Below are 18296 nucleotides of genomic sequence, written 5' to 3' on the forward strand. Positions count from 1 at the left end.
TGAACAATGAAGCCATGATCCTAGAGTACAGGAAAGGCTCACCTTTCGATTTAAACCTACCTGTGGTCACTGTGTCATTCAGTTTGATTCCAGGTGAATTTTCTTAATGCAGTTTGGAAGTTTAATATTAAAGCATCAAGAAGAACTTGCTGTATTGCCCCATAATAACCAATGGGAACCCGTTTATATGCTGCTAGGGCATGTGCGGGAATGCACAAGACATAACCAGTTACTATGAGCCAACTCTATGAGCTCTGTTCTCATCCATGTCTACCCGCACACACCACTAAACTAGGAGACACGGGATTGGTTGGTGTGAGTTAGAGCGCTGGTTCTTCAGTGTCATCCCGATTGCTCACCTTAATGGTCTTAGTCTGTAGCTTCAGCCCATTGAGGGTGTTAATGGCCTTATCTGCATCATTGGGATCCACGTAATTTACAAATCCATATCCTAAGCTCTGACCTGTGAAGAGGGAGAAAGAAAAGGAAAGTGTCATAGAGGGGTGTCATGAGGGAGAGTCCTGTCACACACAGATAAAGAGATCTCCACAACTGCTAGTGGCATTGGAAGGGCAAAGGTCCCCCGACAGACAGCTCTGTGTGCACAACAAAGGGGGACCACCTGCCTCTCCATGTAGAAAAAGCAATATGCGTCATCAGTCAATAGCAATCAAACCCTCTTCACTGAATGAATGAAGAACCCAGCTCCTAAAACAATCCACAAATTTCCTTGCAAGCGGACTCCACCGAGGACGCTGTTAGCTGCACTTTGCAGGACTTGGTGCAGCCAGATAAGGGTGACACGAAGCTGCTCTTTTAGTGTACACGTAGATATTGCCTTCTGTACAGTAATTTTAAAAGGACATACGACCATTTACACTTTAAATTGTGGTAACGTGTGTCACGTGAACTGCTGCATTGGAGTGCCATTGACTTTGACATAGGGCCCATTTCCCTTATTGTGTTGCAGTAACATGAGTTACATGTGCTGCTGCCTTGGATGGCACCCCACCGCACTAATGCAATGTACCTACCTTACAGCATGTTTCATTATAGGCAGCACAGTGGCTAAATAGTTAGCACTTCCACCTGGCAGTACTAGGGTTGTTGGTTCAAATCCCAACCACAGTACAACCTGGAGTTTGCATGTTCTCCCTGTGCCTGTGTGGATTTCCTCCCACGCTCCAAAGACATGCTGGTAGGTTAATTGGCTCCTGTATAAATTGTCCCTAGTATATGTAAGTTAGGGACCTTAGATTGTACGCCCCTTGAGGGCTATATAAGTACCTGTAATAAATAAATTAGGTAGTGAGTTGCTTTAGAGAAGATAGGTCACACCGCATTTTGGGTGCATTGGCGTTGTTTTCAATTAGCTGTTTCAATGCAATGCATACCACTGCACACCCTAAAGCAGAACTAAAGGCATGTAATTTAACTTGCCTGTATTGGTCCAGGTCCCTCGCTGGCGCTGGCATATTTTCCCCAGGTACCAGGCTTCAGGTATCTCCATGATTTGGCTTTAAGGGAGCTACACACTACGCAAAATTTGATCTGTCCTGGCCCTGTCCTCTCCTGTCGCCACCCTCCCATCTGACATTCTTCAAGTAAAATTAAATCAAAGGAGCCAGATGGAAAATTGTTAACCAAACAGCAGCTGCATCTAATCAGATGCAACCATTGTTCAGGTATTCTGACAGCTACAAGTGCCAGCTGTCAAAATACAAAAGCCACTGTGGGAGATTGATCATAGGGTGGATGGAGGAATCTGTTAGATTTTTTCTATGTACCCCCAGCTTTACTCTTTCAGTCTAAATCAGGGTTTCTCAGCCAGGGTTCCATAGAATCGTAATGTTCCTCCAGAGGTTGCTAGGGGTTCCTTGAGCAATTTTTGTTTCTCAGATAAGTTCCCTCTGACATAATTGATTTTTTTAGCTATTTGAATAGAGGGTAATTCTTTCCAATGACCACAAATGTAAGGTGCATATTCCCAATGACCATCACAATAATGTATCATGAGTTGCAGATATATTAATTATATTACAGTGGGGCAAAAAAGTATTTAGTCAGCCATCAATTGTGCAAGTTCTCCCATGTATCATGAGATTTTGAGTGCAAACCTCCTTCCATCAGCAAGGGCATTGAAGATGAAACGTGGCTGGGTCTTCCAACATGACAATGATCCCAAACATACCGCCCGGGCAAGGAAGGAGTGGCTTCATAAGAAGCATTTCAAGGTCCTGGAGTGGCCTAGCCAGTCTCCAGATCTCAATCCCATAGAAAACCTTGGGAGGGAGTTGAAAGTCCGTGTTGCCCAGCGACAGCCCCAAAACATCACTGTTCTAGAGGAGATCTGCATGGAGGATGGGCCAACATACCAGCAACAGTGTGTGCCAACCTTGTGAAGACTTACAGGAAACGTTTGACCTCTGTCATTGCCAACAAAGGATATATAACAAAGTATTGAGATGAACTTTTCATATTGACCAAATACTTATTTTCCACCATAATTTGCAAATAAATTCTTTCCAAATCAGCCAATGTGATTGTCTGGATTTGTTTTCTCATTTTGTCTCTCATAGTTGAGGTCTACCTATGATGCCAATTACAGGCCTCTCTCATCCTTGTAAGTGGGAGAACTTGCACAATTGGTGGCTGACTAAATACTTTTTTGCCCCACTGTATATTATATAAGGAGTTCCCTGAGAAAGTTATTTCAAGGGTCCCTCTGTGTTAAAAGGTTGAGAAAGGCTGATCTAAATTCCGCTAAATACTAATTCATGGGCAAGAAAGGTGAGATCAAAGGAATTACATAATTATGTGTTTACGCAGTGAGGAAGCAGAGTATGCCAGTCAGTGAATGAAGAGGTAAGGGGCCTGTACATGGTTTTCAGGCACCATTGGTGGCCTCTCACTCCTTGTGTTAGGGGTTCACAGGAACGCTTTACTGGTTCACGTCATAGGTATGCACAGATGATTATCCGACCCCTGTAAGGCCATTCACTAATGATTTGATAGCCCAGGCATATATTTGAGTACAACCACACACAGCCAATCATGCCTAAGCCTGCATTCACACACCTGAGAAGAGTGCAATCAAAGCATTTTTTACAGGCGTTCTTGGGGCTTTTTGCAGGCTTAATACAAATGTTTTTACATGTGTATCAAGTGTACCACCCTACTGCTAAATCAATTTTCTTTAGCTCCTCTGTAGTCAGTGAAGCAAGGGTTGATTACTCTGGTCTGCTCAGAGTATCACAGGCTGCTGATCTGATTGCTTCCCCCTAGAGGATATTTCTAGAGGATTCTATAAATTTAGTGAGAGGAACAGCAGAGGAGGATCCAGACAATCCCTGGGGAGGTGTGCCTAGTAGGTGGCCGGAGAGCCCATAAATAGTTGGTGGCCTGGAGCAGTGTGTTCAAGGTTCCTGCTGGAACTTATGCTGGGGGCCCTATTTGCAAAAGTTCTGGAGGTTCTGGAGTGCTCACTGAAGAGTACCCTGTGGATGCTGGGAGACGAGTGTCCAGCTGCCCTGCCGTATTGTGAGTCCATGTCTCCCTCCCTGCAGATTGCCCGCTGGATATCGGAAGCAGACAGCCGGTGATCCTGCGGCATTGTGAGTAGATGATCTAAGATTTGGGCCTTAGTGACTGAGTGTAGCTCTCAGTTCATAGAAGGAAGGCATAGTCACTTGTCATCCAGTGAAGAGTTTTGTGAGACTTTTGTGCAACTCAGCAAGAAAGAGAAGAGTCCTCAAAGAAATCAGATCAGCAGTTTTGGGGTATCCCATGCTCCTTTCACCCCATCCATGTTTACTTTTGCAATAAAGCATAAGAAGAAACCCAAAGACTGTTCTATTTGAGTCAGTGGAATGGATAAAATGCTGTGTGCCTGGCTGTGTGAGCCCTGATCTTGGGGAAAGGAATCAGTTTTACCGGCACTCCTGCGGGGGTGTGCTACAGAAGCTTCAGGTGTTTGCTTCTGGGCTCGCCAAGGGAGGGGAACAGTTCTTCACACATTAAAACCCACCTAATGTGCATTTACAGGTGCTCCCATAGAAGTGTATGGACCAAAAACTTTTGAATACGCTAAAACGAAGCTTGTGTACATTTTTGGAGTGTAGGGTGTAGAGCAGGGATCCCCAAACTTTCTAAACACAGGGCCAGTTTACTGTCCTTTAGACTTTAGGGGGGCTGGAGTAAACAATATCACATCTTTAGTGGGAGAAATAGTGCCCCATCATTGGTGTCAGTAGGAGGAATAGGGCCCCATCATTGGTGTCAGTGGGAGGAATAGTATCCCATCATTGGTATCAGTGGGAGGAATAATTCCCCATTATTGGTGTCAGTGGGAGGAATAGTCCCCATTGTTGGTGTCAGTGGGAGGACTAGTGCCCCATCATTGGAATTAATGGAAGGGATAGTACCCCATCATTGGTATTATTGGGAGGGATAGTGCCTCATTGTTGGTATCAGTGGAAGGTATAGAGCCCCAAGGGCCGGATAAAGGCCACATCTGGCCCCCTGGCTGCAGTTTGGAGACCACTGGCGTAGAGCATAGGGTGATTGGATGAACAAGTGTTAAAATGGGTGATTAGAAAGAATGAGATACCTAAGCATAGTCAGGAATAGGGAAATGAATAGAAAAATGCTCAAGTGTGAATGAGAGGCTGCTCCTGGGCTTCCTAGGCAGGAGTAATACACCAGTGCATTGAATGGGCTCAGCCACCAATGTGCAAGAGGACTAAAACTTTTATGAGGTTTTAGTGATTGGGCTTACATATCCTTCAGCCCCTGTTTTTATCAATAAAGTATATGTAAAAACAATCTTTAAAAGGTTTTGGGTAGAATGGGGAAGGTTTAGACCTCCATCAAGTTGGCTTTACATCCATGTTACAACTGCCACTTTGGCAAATGTAACAACTTTGACACACAGCAAGAATTATATTTCATTGATTGGTCATATAATAAAGAAAGGCTAAGTATGATAAAACCGGAGAAAGCCCCTTCGAAAGCCGGTCACCAATGGCATTCTTGATAGGTCCCTTATATACATGATAGTACCTACACTAAAACCTTCATCAATGGAGCAGCTAATTCCACCTTCTTCCATCCCGTTAGCTTTATTGTTCTGGGACAGGTTCTCTTCAAGCTATGCTGACTGTAGGGATAGTCTGCGGCCGGGACACACTTCCTAATAATGTAACGCAACTGAACAGATCATTTCTTTACATGGGCTTTACTGGGAAGAAATTCTAGAACATAAGAAGTGGATGCTGGCTTGTTAATGTAATAATCTCTTTTTTAGTAGCAGCTGGTACAATGGTCATAAAAAGGAAATGGGAAGATGATGAGATTACCACTGATTGCAGCTAATAGAATCTGTGACTTAATGATGGGAAGATCGATGAAAACTGAAAATCTGGTCCATGTAAAAAGGTGTTACAACCCGAAGCAAAACAAAATGGATTTCTATCTGTACTTTGCTTACTGCTGTTTAAAGCTGGAGTTTAATCTGCTTAGATTTTGCTTTCCCTGGTACCCCTTCCTCCCTTAAAAAAGAAAATTATGTGACGCCACAACCAGGTCTCTGTGCATTGAACCTGTCTCCTGCCAAATCCTGCTTTTAGGGGTTGCAGCAACATTCTAACCATTGCATACAATGCAGTCTAGTAGAGTACATACAATGCATCCATAGAGGAACACACACTTCCCAACATTTTATAATGATTTGCAAGACATGTTAGCACTATTTGGAAGACTAAAACTGCTACACATCTATTTATTTCAGTTGTTGGCATCAGGGGCGGACTGACCATTTGGAAACACGGGCACTGCCCGAGGGCCTGGGGTCAGTAGGGGGCCCCATGAGATGCCCCTGGTACCTTTTTCATAGGCTTTTTTGAGTTTGGGCAAGGACACAGGGGCCCCATGATCCCCTATTGCCCGGGGGCCCCATGAGTTGTCAGTCCACCCCTGGTTGGCATCCTTTACATCTCAAATGCTGTCCATCAATGCATGTTACTTAAAGTGGTCGTAAACCCCTGGCATGAAACAAAGCACATCCCTCTGTAGTGCGTACATGTCTCAGTCTATGTATCATTTCTGTCTGTTGCTTCATTCCTCTGCTATCAGCATGAGTCACTTCTGACACCAAGAGAAAAATGGTGACAAGGGAGGGACCTCCAGTACACAGCCTACGATTGACAGCCTCAGCTCTGTTCCTGTGTGCTGTGTGAAGGGGGGTGTGGTCCTTCCCTCCAATCAGCTCTCAGAGCTCTCCTCACTGATGTAACTTCTGCTCCCCGCCTGATTTTCAAAGCTGAGAGATCCTGTGTACATTCTGCACTTTGAGTGGATGTAGGGGACAGAAAGCTCTGGATAAACAGGTACAACTTTTGTTGGAGGATTTGTTTCATCTCTTTGTATCACCTGAGGCCAGTCAGTTCTCTGGATATATGTAAGGGTTTACAACCACTTTAAAGTGTATGTAAACCCTAACAATTAACAATTAGCTTTTTGTTACATTGTGACATCTGTTCAATAAATGAAAAAAGATACTTGCGGATCCTGCCAGAAATCCAGAGAGCTTGTATTCAAGTGCATCCTTCAGCATTCTCAAGCAACAATATCATCCCTGCACAGTGAACTACAGAAGTAAACCTCCTCCCTCCCCACATTTCTGCAGTTGAAGAGACAGGGTGTTCTGTAGTCCTGTCCTAGGGTGCCAGTGCCGATTCTCCTTAAATACAGTGCATATTGTCACACTAGAACAGGAAGTGTGTTACTACAGGATAACTAGGTGAGAATAAAGGAAAAATAAAACGAATGCAGCCACTTCATCTAAAGGTCAGTAAGTAGTAATATAATATTGTCTGCCCACCTAAAAAAAAATACTTTGACCTTGGCCTCCAGTGCTTCCAGGAGGTAGAGGTGATGTCAGCGTATCTTCCATCAGAGCTGGGGACTCCAAATTCCCAGCTTTAAGAATATCATATGACCTCTAGCACCTCATATATGCTATTCACACCTGATCACTGACTGTTTTTTCTGTTTTACAGTGCGGGCCAGTGATCAGGATTAGTTCTGTAGTCCTCTTCTAACTGGACCAGCTTATCCCATATTGGCACTCCATGTCAATTCAAAGTGTACCTTTAGAAAAATGTATATTTTGTTAGCCTTGAACAGAGTAGGAAAGGCTTAAAACCCCTATCAGGCAGTAGTGTATTTATCCCTTGTGCTGCTCCAGGAAAAACTGAAATCGGGTGCCCACCCCACCAGCACCACACCCAGCCACAACCACCACCATACACCGCCGCCGTCCACCAACACACAAACCCCGGGATGACCACCCTCTACCACTGCCACCCACCAACAACCCCACCCACTGTGGGATCTCTTGTGTGCCAGGGATGTCATGCCCCGTAAGCATAGCTGTGGCGATGAGGGTGGCGTTGGGCTCTGGGTAAGGAGTGGCTCCAGAGGGTGAGGACGGGGCAGAGAGTGCTACTACAGTATGAAGGATGTGACGGCTGGGGCAACTGGGTCCTCCTCAACTCCAGCTGGGTGGGGATGGTTTGCTCCTGCTGGAGACAGATGAATGGGCCCAGAGTGCAGGGGCAGGAGCGGGGAGCCTGCAGGAGCGCTAGCAGGGGAAGCAAAGAGCTCAGATGAGCTTGTTGTGGAAGCTTCAGTCTTATAACAGAAGGGGGAGGCACTGCCCCCCTGAAAATTGCCGCCCCAGGCAAACGCCTTGTTTGCCTTGTGGTAAATATGGCGCTGCTGTCAGGTATTGTCTTGTGTTCTGTTGGGGATATTTTTTCCCTCTTCCTGTCCCAAAGACACAACAGGAAGCAGATGCCCCCATTGGAAGATTGCCCTCTATTCCTATTTTTGGGTCAAGTGAAACATTTTAGATTTCGCTTTCTATCCTGATAACAAATCAGGGAAAACAAGATGGTGAATCTCCCCAGAGGGGATACAGACAGAAATAAGAGCACAACAGAGATTCTAACTTATCCAAGGGCGGACTGACACATGGGGCCCCCAGGCAATAGGGGATCATGGGGCCCCTGTGTGCTCACCCACACTCAAACCACACCCAAAAAAGCCTATGAAAGGTACTAGGGAAATCTCATGGGGCCCCCTACTGACCCTGGGCTCAGGCAGTGCCCGAGTTTCCAAATGGTCAGTCCGCCCCTGAACTCATCCTTACTTTATTCAGAAAGTGTTTTGAACTAGCTCTATTAACCACTTGAGTCCCAGGTGCTGTTTAAATTGGGACAATGACAAGGGCTTTTCACCCCAACGTTATTTTTAAATAGCACCCATATTCAGCGGGTCTCAGGTGGCATCCAGAAGCTGAAACGATCAATTCCTTGGCTTCAGATTTTGCTACACAACACTCCATGGAAGCGCTTGTAGTAGATCACTAAACACACTTGGTCAGCACAGCATTTTCTCTCAGTAGGGAGGCTTGGGCAAAACTTTCTCATTTTTGTTCAGCAGCTTCCTGCAGCAATAGATCACTGCTATAGTTATCTATTGCTGGTTGAGCAGCTGCATGGGGGGGAATCTAAATCCAGTCTCTGCTGGCCATATCCAGAATCCCCCCCCCCCCCCCCCCCCCGCATGAAGAACAGAAATGGTAGAAGAAGTGTAAAATTAGAATGTTTACTAATATATAATCCCCAGATCAGAACAATCTCCTTTGGTGATCTGGATATCACTTGCGTTCACCGCACGAGCGTCAAATGCTCTCAGAGATTACCGCAATGTCATTTGGATTTTTAGCGATCACATACCTGTGAAAAGTTTTAATGTTATGCTAACAAATTATGAAAACTTTTTTTTTTTTTTTACTGCGTGTATTGCAATGTAGCATCAAAATGGGAATGAAGATCCCATTTTAAACATATATGTCCACTTTGAACTTTACCATTCCACTAGGGTATATAAAACCACATTTATGTGATATTTTCACCAGCAGACTTTGAGAGTTATATTTTGGGGTACATATCTGATGGTGCACAAATTACATAAAGGAAAATATATTCCCCCGAAAAAAACATATATAATGAGTTAGGTTGAGTTACAACCATTAAAATATATACATGTGCAGAACCAAGACTTCTTTGAAATGAGAAAAAAAAAACATTCTGGAACTCAGGAAGATTAAAGGATAAACAGGCTTGGGGACTCAAGGGGTTAAAAAAATTAGACGGAGGTACACTTTAATGGCTGCACTATATGTGCTTTTAGGCTCACTATTTACACGTAAGTAGTTAGTATTTGGCTGGAAAGATAGTCTAGGCAGATAGGGATTACTTTAACGTACAGTATATGACCAGCTTCAATGTGATTATCATATCCCTGCGGAACTTGGCACATGAGACAGATCTATTATATTTAAATGTTCAGAGTGAACCTGTGAGGACAGCAATATGGGAGTTGCCATTGCCAACTGTCCTTTAAAGGAAGAGACAACTGGGCTATACTATAACTGTATCCAGGTAACTAGTTGTATCACAATGAACTGGAATTATTCTGAAATGTTGAAGATGTTTCGGAGCATGTCCAAGCCACTTCTTCTAAGTTCTGAACTAAAGAGGTGTTTTGGAGGAGCTATGAAATGTCACTATTACAGAATGAGCCCAGTTGAATTATGATCAACTACTTCTAGATATACCATGAGCAGGATAAACGAGAATCCTCACAGACAATCTCATATGCTGTTCCAGGGGCTTTAGTAAATGTTGGTGTACAGTCATTCACCCTGAGGTCATCACAGAGGACAAGGGGGCGCTCTTTACGTCTGGAGGAAAATAAATTTAATCTCCAAACATGGAAAGGTTTCTTCACAGTGAGAGCTGTGAAAATGTGGAATAGACTCCCTCAAGAGTTGGTTCTGGCCAGCTCAGTGGATTGCTTTAAAAAAGTCCTGGATTCTTTCATAGATACACAGAATATAACTGGATACTAACATTTATAGGTAAAGTTGATCCAGGGAATATCCGATTGCCTCTCGGGTGATCAGGAAGGAATTTTTTCCCCCTGCAAGAGCAAACTGGATCATACTTTGCTGGGTTTTTTGCCTTCCTCTGGGTCAACTGTGGGTGTAGGATTATAACTTTTTTTTTAATGGCTGAACTGGATGGACTTTTTTCTTTTTTCAGCCAGACTAACTATGTAACTAAGTACTGAAGTAGTTGTTTGAAGAATGTACGAAAAGTCTTCACTATTACAGAACGAGTCCAGTTGACTGTGACTTACCACTTCTTGATATACCATGTCCAGGATAAACAAGAACAATAATATGCCATTTCAGGGGCTTTAGTAATTTTTAAAGCAACCTTTTTACCCTAGAAGAACATTTGCAAAAATGTTTAGGTCTTACGGAACACTTTTTAAAAATGATTATATCAACAGCTCACAGGACATCAGCATAATCAGTATGTTGTAGAAGGTTTTAAAGTAATGAAGAATGTGACATACTTAGAGCATTTGACCACCACAGAAGATCGTTTTACACCACCCCCTACTATTTAGGACAATAGTCATCTTAATATGAGCTGAATAATAATAATAATACTAATGTCCATGAAGGGAAACAGAGACTCTGAATCTTGTAGTGACTTCTACATTCGTAGTCAGTGGAGAACTGTCCCCCTACACTGATGGTCAGTGAAACAGTGACTCCTTACATTGTATGTCAGATTAAAATTGCCCCCTCACATTGGTGTCCATTGTTTGTGGGAGACAAATCAGCCACTGCTCAAGGAACCCCAAGAAAACTCTGTAGGAACTCCCCAAGGGTTCGACAGAACCCTAGCTGAGAAATCCTATTCTAAGGCATTGACGTGGAACACATTTGCTGATTAGGAATTGCAACTTCCCTTTGACTTTATAATATGCATGCTTGTTCCAGGTCAGTGGCTCAGAAAGTACTATAGCCAGGTAATTAGTATTCTTAGAATGAGGTCAGCAATGTCGGCCTTGTATTTCTCTCCATACAAATTTTTCTTTACAAACCTAAACAAAATGCTTTCCTGCTTCAAAGAACTGCTAGTATTAATTCAAAGATTCATATTGTATAGAAAAGGAAAAAAAAAGTATTTGATGCTATATGTAAAGCATTGAAGGACACCGGTCAATGTGTCCATTAAGGTACCCTTGATAGTCCTGCTACATTCTCCCACCCTTCTTTTTCACCTTCTGGAGCACTTTGAAAAAAACCCAATATTTCCATGTTCAGGGAGCATATAACATTCTCCCGTTCCTCCCACTATTTAAAGTTTGATGTTTGAACAGTCATTGGCCAGGTCCAAACTCTCTGTAGGATCCAGAGGATACAGAGGGTAGGCAGATGGAGCAACAGAGGAGCTCGGAGAAAGTATTAGTGTGTATGGGAGAGATGGAAGGCAGGAACTCCTGACACTTTCCTAATTCACTTTAAACACACAGGTACTCATAATTCTTAGCTTGTGAGCACTAGTAAAGCATCCGATTCGGCAAGCATGTACAAATCTTCAAGCAGCATTTTTGAAGCCCTTAAAGCAGCCAAACATCTAATTACATGAAAGCACCACCATAATTTTGTAACATGAGAAACCCTGCAAAAGATCCAACCTCCTCCCCAACTAACACACATTTATTAACCACTAAATATCATTCTTAATTAGTCATTCATAAATAATACAAATATAATAATAGCTGTGCAGACCATTGCCCCTTGTTGATGTTGCGCCTTAGCTCACACCTCAGCCCCAGTCCAAAATTGCTGAATATAGATCTTAAAGTGGAAGAAAACCCTAGCTATTCCTATAAATGTTCCCTCCCCCTACTTATGCTGTTTAACCTGTATAAAAAAGTACTTACCTGTTTTTAATCCACTCTGGTCATGTGATTTTGCAGCTGTGGCTCCCCTGTGTCAGTGAGCAGCTGCTTCAGGGGAGAGGAGGGAGTGCTAACAATGGCTGGGCTATGGCAGCCTATGAGTGATGTCACGGCCAAAGCCATTGTGGAGCGCTTCCTTACACGGAGCTGCAGGATCACGTGACTGGACTGGAACAGATTGAAAAGAGGTAAGTACAGAGATTTTTTTTATACAGCTTAGGCAGGGAAGGGGGAGCGGGAAGGGAACGTTTAAATAAATAGTTAGAGTTTTCTTCCACTTTAACTGGAGTGCTGGATGTAAAGCTGCTACAAATTGCTTTAGGCTTGCTGAAAGCCTGCTGAAGTCTGATAAAAGCTTGTTTAAAGGGTGCTTAAAGAAAGCTTCTCAAAGGTTGGTAAACGGTTTATAATGCTTGTTAAGTCTGATTGTCTCATAGTAGTGGATAGAAGCTAGGCCCACATGTTTAGCACTGGCCAGACATTAAAGCAGAACTCAACTCAACTATGTTTTTTCCCATTTACCTGTACTGATGTAGTGCTCTTCAAAGCACAAATTCACCTGCACTGTTTATCCAGCGTTGTCCCACTGCGATATGTTGTTCAGGTACCACACAGCGGGTCCTGTACCGCCATCTTGCTCCTCTTCCGCTGGCTTCCTCTTCCAAGTGTAGACAGCTAGCTCCAATAACCCATTGGACCCACCCCCAGCCTGCCTTCCAGACTACCCTCAGGTTCCCTGTGTGCCGATCCTGCATTCTCCTGGGAGATGTGATGTAAGTATCCCAGGAGGATGTAAGACCAGGTACACATCATTCTGGCCTAGGCTGGAATGGCAGCAGAGAGCAGGGCTAAAAATGAAAAAACTAAAAAGAAATTGGAAAGAAAGGAAAGGATAGAAAAATTCTGTTTGCAGAGGGAGTGGTTAAGCTGAACTAATTCCCTTTTGGAAGTTGAGTTCCACTTTAACTTAAAATAGTTATAGTACAAAGTAAAGAAGCACTGTCTTCGTGGAGTCCATGATGTGTTCAATGCAAAAGGAAAGACCTATGACATAAAAAATGATACAACTCACCTGTAATTTTGTCTCTGACCAGCTTGCAAGATTCAATGTCTCCAATACTGCCGAACAGGCTCTTGAATTCTTCCTGTGTCATGTTTTGTGGAAGATAGTTGACGATCAAGTTGGTTTTGCTATCGTCCGCGGCCCCATTTGTGCCGTTGAGGATGCCCACGCTGCCGGGACCATTACTGGCCTGTGTTTCCATGGTGCTGATTATCTGCTGGAGGGAAGAGAAGAAGAGGGAAGGCAAGACGTCAGCATCCATCAAAAAAAATACCTGAGTTGGTCATGTCAGCCATGACAGTACCGTTCATATTATATCATCTAGGAAATGGATGAAATCATCTTTAATGGCCTTGAGGTCATCGGTGGCCTTGTTAGGTTCTCATTAATGATTACATGATTGGATACAGTAAAGCTTGTGATATTAGGGCACTTACTTAACCAGAATATGAGCTCATCAAAGTTCCTGTCTCCAACCTATAATGTCAGTCAGGACACATTCATCAGGATGAGTCATTTGTATTACTCTAGGAAATTAAAGTGTAAGTTCAACCAAAATTGATTTTTCTGGTATGGGTGGCCAAAGGTCAGATGAATCACCCTTTTTTTTTTTAAATCTCTTTTGAACTCCCTCGAGACCACCCCACCAGCAATCCTGTCATCAACTGAACCATGGAGTCTTGGTCACCCTACTCCATTCTCTATAATGTAAAATCCATTTGGGGATATGGACACACCCCATGTAATGACTTTGATTGTAAGGCCATGATACTAATGGAGATATAGGAAGATGATGGATTCTCCATTCAACCAGTATCAACCCAAACCTGAAACATCAGTTTTGTATGGACTAACTGTATGACAGTGTAAAGAGGGACTAGGAAAGGCAAAATATAAGCAGAATAAACTTTATCCCCCATTCACACTATGGTGTTTTGAAATTTCTTTTGGGGACATGCATCGCGTGATGCAACAATCATAGCAGAACCACATCACATTTTCTGTGCCATTAAAATGAATGGCACCTGAACACTCGGTCCCGCAATTTGCCATTTTATCAGAGCGTTTTGAAATTGCAGGCAAAATTGCGACAATTCTGCCTGCAATTCAAAATGCCTTAGTATGAATGAGGCCTCAGCTTTACACTGCTTTAAAACACACCAACTTTTTTAGCTGCTTTTCATGTGAAGTTATTTATTCTCAAAGATTACAACAAAGACTCTAATGTCCTACCCTTTGCCAGTGCAGTCCTAATTTTTCTGCTACAGTAAAGGAACTTCAATAGCCTCTTTGGCTAAATTTTAATTCTTTTGATGTATACAGTGACATAATAGCCCTGGTATTTGGGTGGGGTGTCTGTTAAAGTCATAAACAGGGGGGTACAGTAAGGCTATGTTCACATGAATATGGAAAGGGGAAAAGCGGCATTTGTTTTGAACAATTCTCAAGTGTCCACATTTCCATGTTCTTCAGGAATTGCAAAATGCTGTCCAAATCACTGGCTTCCTCTGGTGGGTGCTTACAGCAAAATACAGGCACAGCATGCATCCACTTCCCAATTAAATGTAGCCTAACATTGGCATGTGGGCAGTCACAGCTTGACCTTCCTGCAGCTAAGCCAACTTTGGATGGACGCAAACTGATCCCAACTTCTCCATCCACCACCCAATACCAAACTCAAGTTAGAATCTGGTCATTTATGGATACACCTTGGGGCAGAAACAATCACTGCCGACACTGCAAGCCAACATTTTCGGCAACAGAGATTTTGGAGCTTGTTGGATCATCCCTGAAGGACCCCAACAATCCAAAAATAGCAGCCCATGTAAGTTCTGAGTCTCTCCAGTTGGAGCTTAGAAAGGGCTGAGGGAATTCTCTCTGTCCACAAGTGACAGTGTCGGGCGAATGACCAAGCTCCACCTTTGTCATGTAGAGTAAGTCACATTTTCCTCCATACCTGGAAGAATGGGGTATGCTCTTCATCCCTTCCATTGGGTAAGCAATGGGGAGCAAACGAAAGATGAGTATGTGCTTTTAAGCCCAAACAATAAAAAAAAACAACCTCGCAGTGTCCCCCCCCCATCCTCTGCTAGGGTTACTTTACACCACGTTCCGTCTAGCTCCCCTCCTCTTCCTGGAACTCCAGTCTGTGGGTAGAGCCTCGGCATAGTCATGTACAACAAGGAGACATTAACCCTGTATTGTACGCTGATGAGGCTGGAGCTTGACTGGAGTCAGAGCAGGCTATGAGGACCAGTTAGGTAGGTAGGAGTAAGGTATGCATTTATACCTTATTCTGCATCCCTAAACATTTTGGGCACTTAACCCATGCAGTGCAGGATGTCCCACTGCAAGAGGGGGGGTGGGTTCAAAATTCCTGGAGTTGTGCTTTACCCTAGGTTCACACCTAACCATTTTCCACAGCGCTTTGCAGAAACGCACTACAGTCCATTTAACATGATTTCCTATGGGAAACGTTCACATCTCTGCGTTTTCATCCAGTGCGTTTTTTGGAAAGGGTCATGGACTTTTTTAAACGCAAAAAGTTGCGTTTTTGGTTCTATAGACTTCAATGAAAATGCTGCAGAAAAGCATGTAGTGCATTTTTGCCGTGTTTTAAATCTGCCTAGCAACAGGGAAAAAACATTAAAACATTTAAAAAAAAAAACCCACAAAACAAAAAAAAGCTATAAAAATGCATAAAAACGCATGTGCAAAAACGCACTGAAAAAACGGATTAAACGCAAACTGCATAGGTGTGAAACAAGCCTTAACCCAAACCTATTTTATGACTCTGCATGGGCAAAACACAAGTTTGGCTTAAAGTGTGCTTAAATGGTAAAGTGGCTTCTCAATCAATTATATCATAAACATTCCTTAATTGGCACGCCTTAAATGATATCGCAGCATGATGAATTGGGCTCATAATATCCATCTTGTACCGGTCTGACTTTAGTAGAATGAATTCTGATTGTCTGCCGAGGATTACTGCACTCTGCTCCCTGGATAAGCCCGTTAGTGTCTTAACTGTCACTTTTCTGTCACATTCATGAAATGCATCCACTGTGGTGAAGCCTGAGAATAGAACATGTGTTCCGTCCCGACAGTGACAAATAAAACTTGTTGAAGCATGTCGGCCTTCTCCTTATTCCCTGGTAATCTTTTTTCACAGGCCGCTGCAACCGTGAAAGGACTGCGGCGCTGTAAGACATCTGCTTTTTTTTTTTTTTTTTTTACACCGTGTCTTTCTTTTCTATACAAGTAACATCTCCAGTTACCAGTGGAAGAGAAAAACAAAAACCCTCGTTGATTGCTAATTATGGCCTTGGATTTTTTTAATATTCTGGTTGTCCGGATTAGCACTGTAAACGTGCAATAATCAGGCGGCCATGCTGAGTCTCCCTTCCCGCTATTAATGGGAAATTCTCAGGCACCGGATACATTGAGGATGGTTGTGGCCAGAGCGGCAGCAGCGAGCAGCATCTGTCAAGCCAGCGAGCCAGCCGCCCCGTGTAATTAGCATGGCAGTCGCGAGTAAGCAGGACGACTTTAACGAGATTTCAGCCGAATTAGGCCATAAAGACCCTTTTCATCCTCCAGGCTGGGATTAAGAAATAAACAGTGAGAGAAAAAGAGATAAGACTTTAAACCCATTACTAAAATCCTGCTGGGCGGCGGCGGAAGGGTTAACGACAAGGCCGCATTAAAACCCCTCCAAGCGGATTCTTATCGAAGAAGGAAATACTGACAGTTCTTTAACTGGGCAATCATTGTCACTGACCCAGATACGTGAGCCCTGGTATCAGACGTGTTCATACTATCTGACCGACACTTCTCCGGGGCACAGTTGTCAAATGTCCACCATGTCCAGAAAACAGGCCCCAGATTTAAGGGTCTAAAATGTAATGATAAAATCCCCTGTCTCCACACATTACATTCACTTCGTAAACGCATCTTCGTATTTCTTCATGCTAATTTATAATGGCGGAAAAAGTCTCTGCCCCTTTCCTGATTTGCTCTGTTATTGCCTATTTTTGACACTGAATTTTTTAGCTCTCCAACCCAAAAATGAAGCCTAGATGTGGCTGTGGAAATTCCCATTTGTAGTTTTCCCTAACGAGACTGAAATGTGCTTTAATGCTTTAGTTTGCAGCATAGTGGCTAGGTGGTTTGCACTTCTGCCTGGCAGCACTAGGGTTGTTGATTTGAATCCCAAACATGCCACGAACTGCATAAAGTTTGTATGTTCCCTGTAACGGAACTGGACCCCGACTGCACTTGGGTATTTCTGTTAAACTCCTGCTTCCCCATCTGAACACCGACCACAGACACCACTCTTGAAGTAAAACCAGGATATAGACTACTTTATTTTAACACAGATACAAGATATATACATTCAAGGGAACAACCCCCCCTCTCCCTGCATAATGACACAGGGCGGGGCAATCTACCTTCAGTAATAAGAGACACACCAACAGACAGTCCCATCAGGAGGGAGGGCTGCTGCAGACACCCCCCACCAAGCCAATACACAAACACACAAATCCCATAATAGTTTGCTCCCAAGCAAGGCACACAATAGAACAATGGGATGCAACTACATGGCATTAAACAATCAACAATACCTCACCCCAATATTAGGCCAAATCACCCTGTACCCCTAACAGGCACAGGGTGACTTACACATAAGAGGGATATGGGGAGCTGAGACAGGGGTCTCCCCACCTCTCCAAAGTGAGCTGTGTTCCATGGGCCCCCCACCCAAAGTGATTCCCCTTGTGACTGTGTGGGTTATCCTCCCAAATTGAAAAGACATACTGGTAGGTTAATTGGCTCCTAAATTGGCCTTTGTATGTGTATGTAAAAAATGAGAGATAGAGACCTTAGATTGTAAGCTCCTTGAGGGTAGGGGTGTACAATACTCCAAAGACATGCTGGTAGGATAATTGGCTCCTGTCTAAATAGTCCCTAGTATGTGTATGTATGAATGTGAGTTAAGGACCTTAGATTGTACACCCCTTGAGGGTTAGGGACTGATGTAAATGTACAATATATATGTAAAGTGCTGCGTAAATTGAAAGCGCTTTATAACTATCCCAACGCTCCTTCAGCGTTACCTATAACGCTGCCACCTCCCCCTCTCTCCCCCTCTCTGTTGGGGTCCCCCAAGGCTCTGTCCTCGGGCCAATTCTCTTCTCCATCTACACCCCCTCCCTTGGCCAACTGATACACTCCCACGGCTTCAACTACCACCTCTACACCGATGACACGCAAATCTACCTCTCTAACCTTCGCCCCACCCCTTCAGTCTCCACCCGAATCACCTGCCTACTGAACGACA

General features: G+C 43.6%; 1 protein-coding gene across 5 annotated transcripts in view; it reads right to left on the minus strand.

Annotated features, from left to right (window-relative positions):
• ELAVL3 (ELAV like RNA binding protein 3) overlaps nucleotides 1-18296 on the minus strand; it is a 108330-nt gene that overhangs the window by 31217 nt on the left and 58817 nt on the right. For 4 of the 5 annotated variants that reach the window (XM_089688844.1, XM_089688842.1, XM_089688846.1 and 1 more), the window contains exons 2-3: nucleotides 12965-13172; nucleotides 360-463 (exon numbers count right to left, since the gene is read on the minus strand). In XM_089688844.1, the coding sequence (XP_089544970.1) occupies nucleotides 360-463; nucleotides 12965-13172 (312 nt within the window). The remainder of the gene's footprint in view (nucleotides 1-359; nucleotides 464-12964; nucleotides 13173-18296) is intronic. The other variant, XM_089688843.1, reaches the window with a different exon arrangement.

The sequence above is a fragment of the Staurois parvus genome, unplaced genomic scaffold, assembly GCF_062004578.1.
Source record: "Staurois parvus isolate SC_StPar_1 unplaced genomic scaffold, SC_StPar_1.0 ptg000456l, whole genome shotgun sequence".
Classification (NCBI taxonomy): Eukaryota; Metazoa; Chordata; class Amphibia; order Anura; family Ranidae; genus Staurois; species Staurois parvus.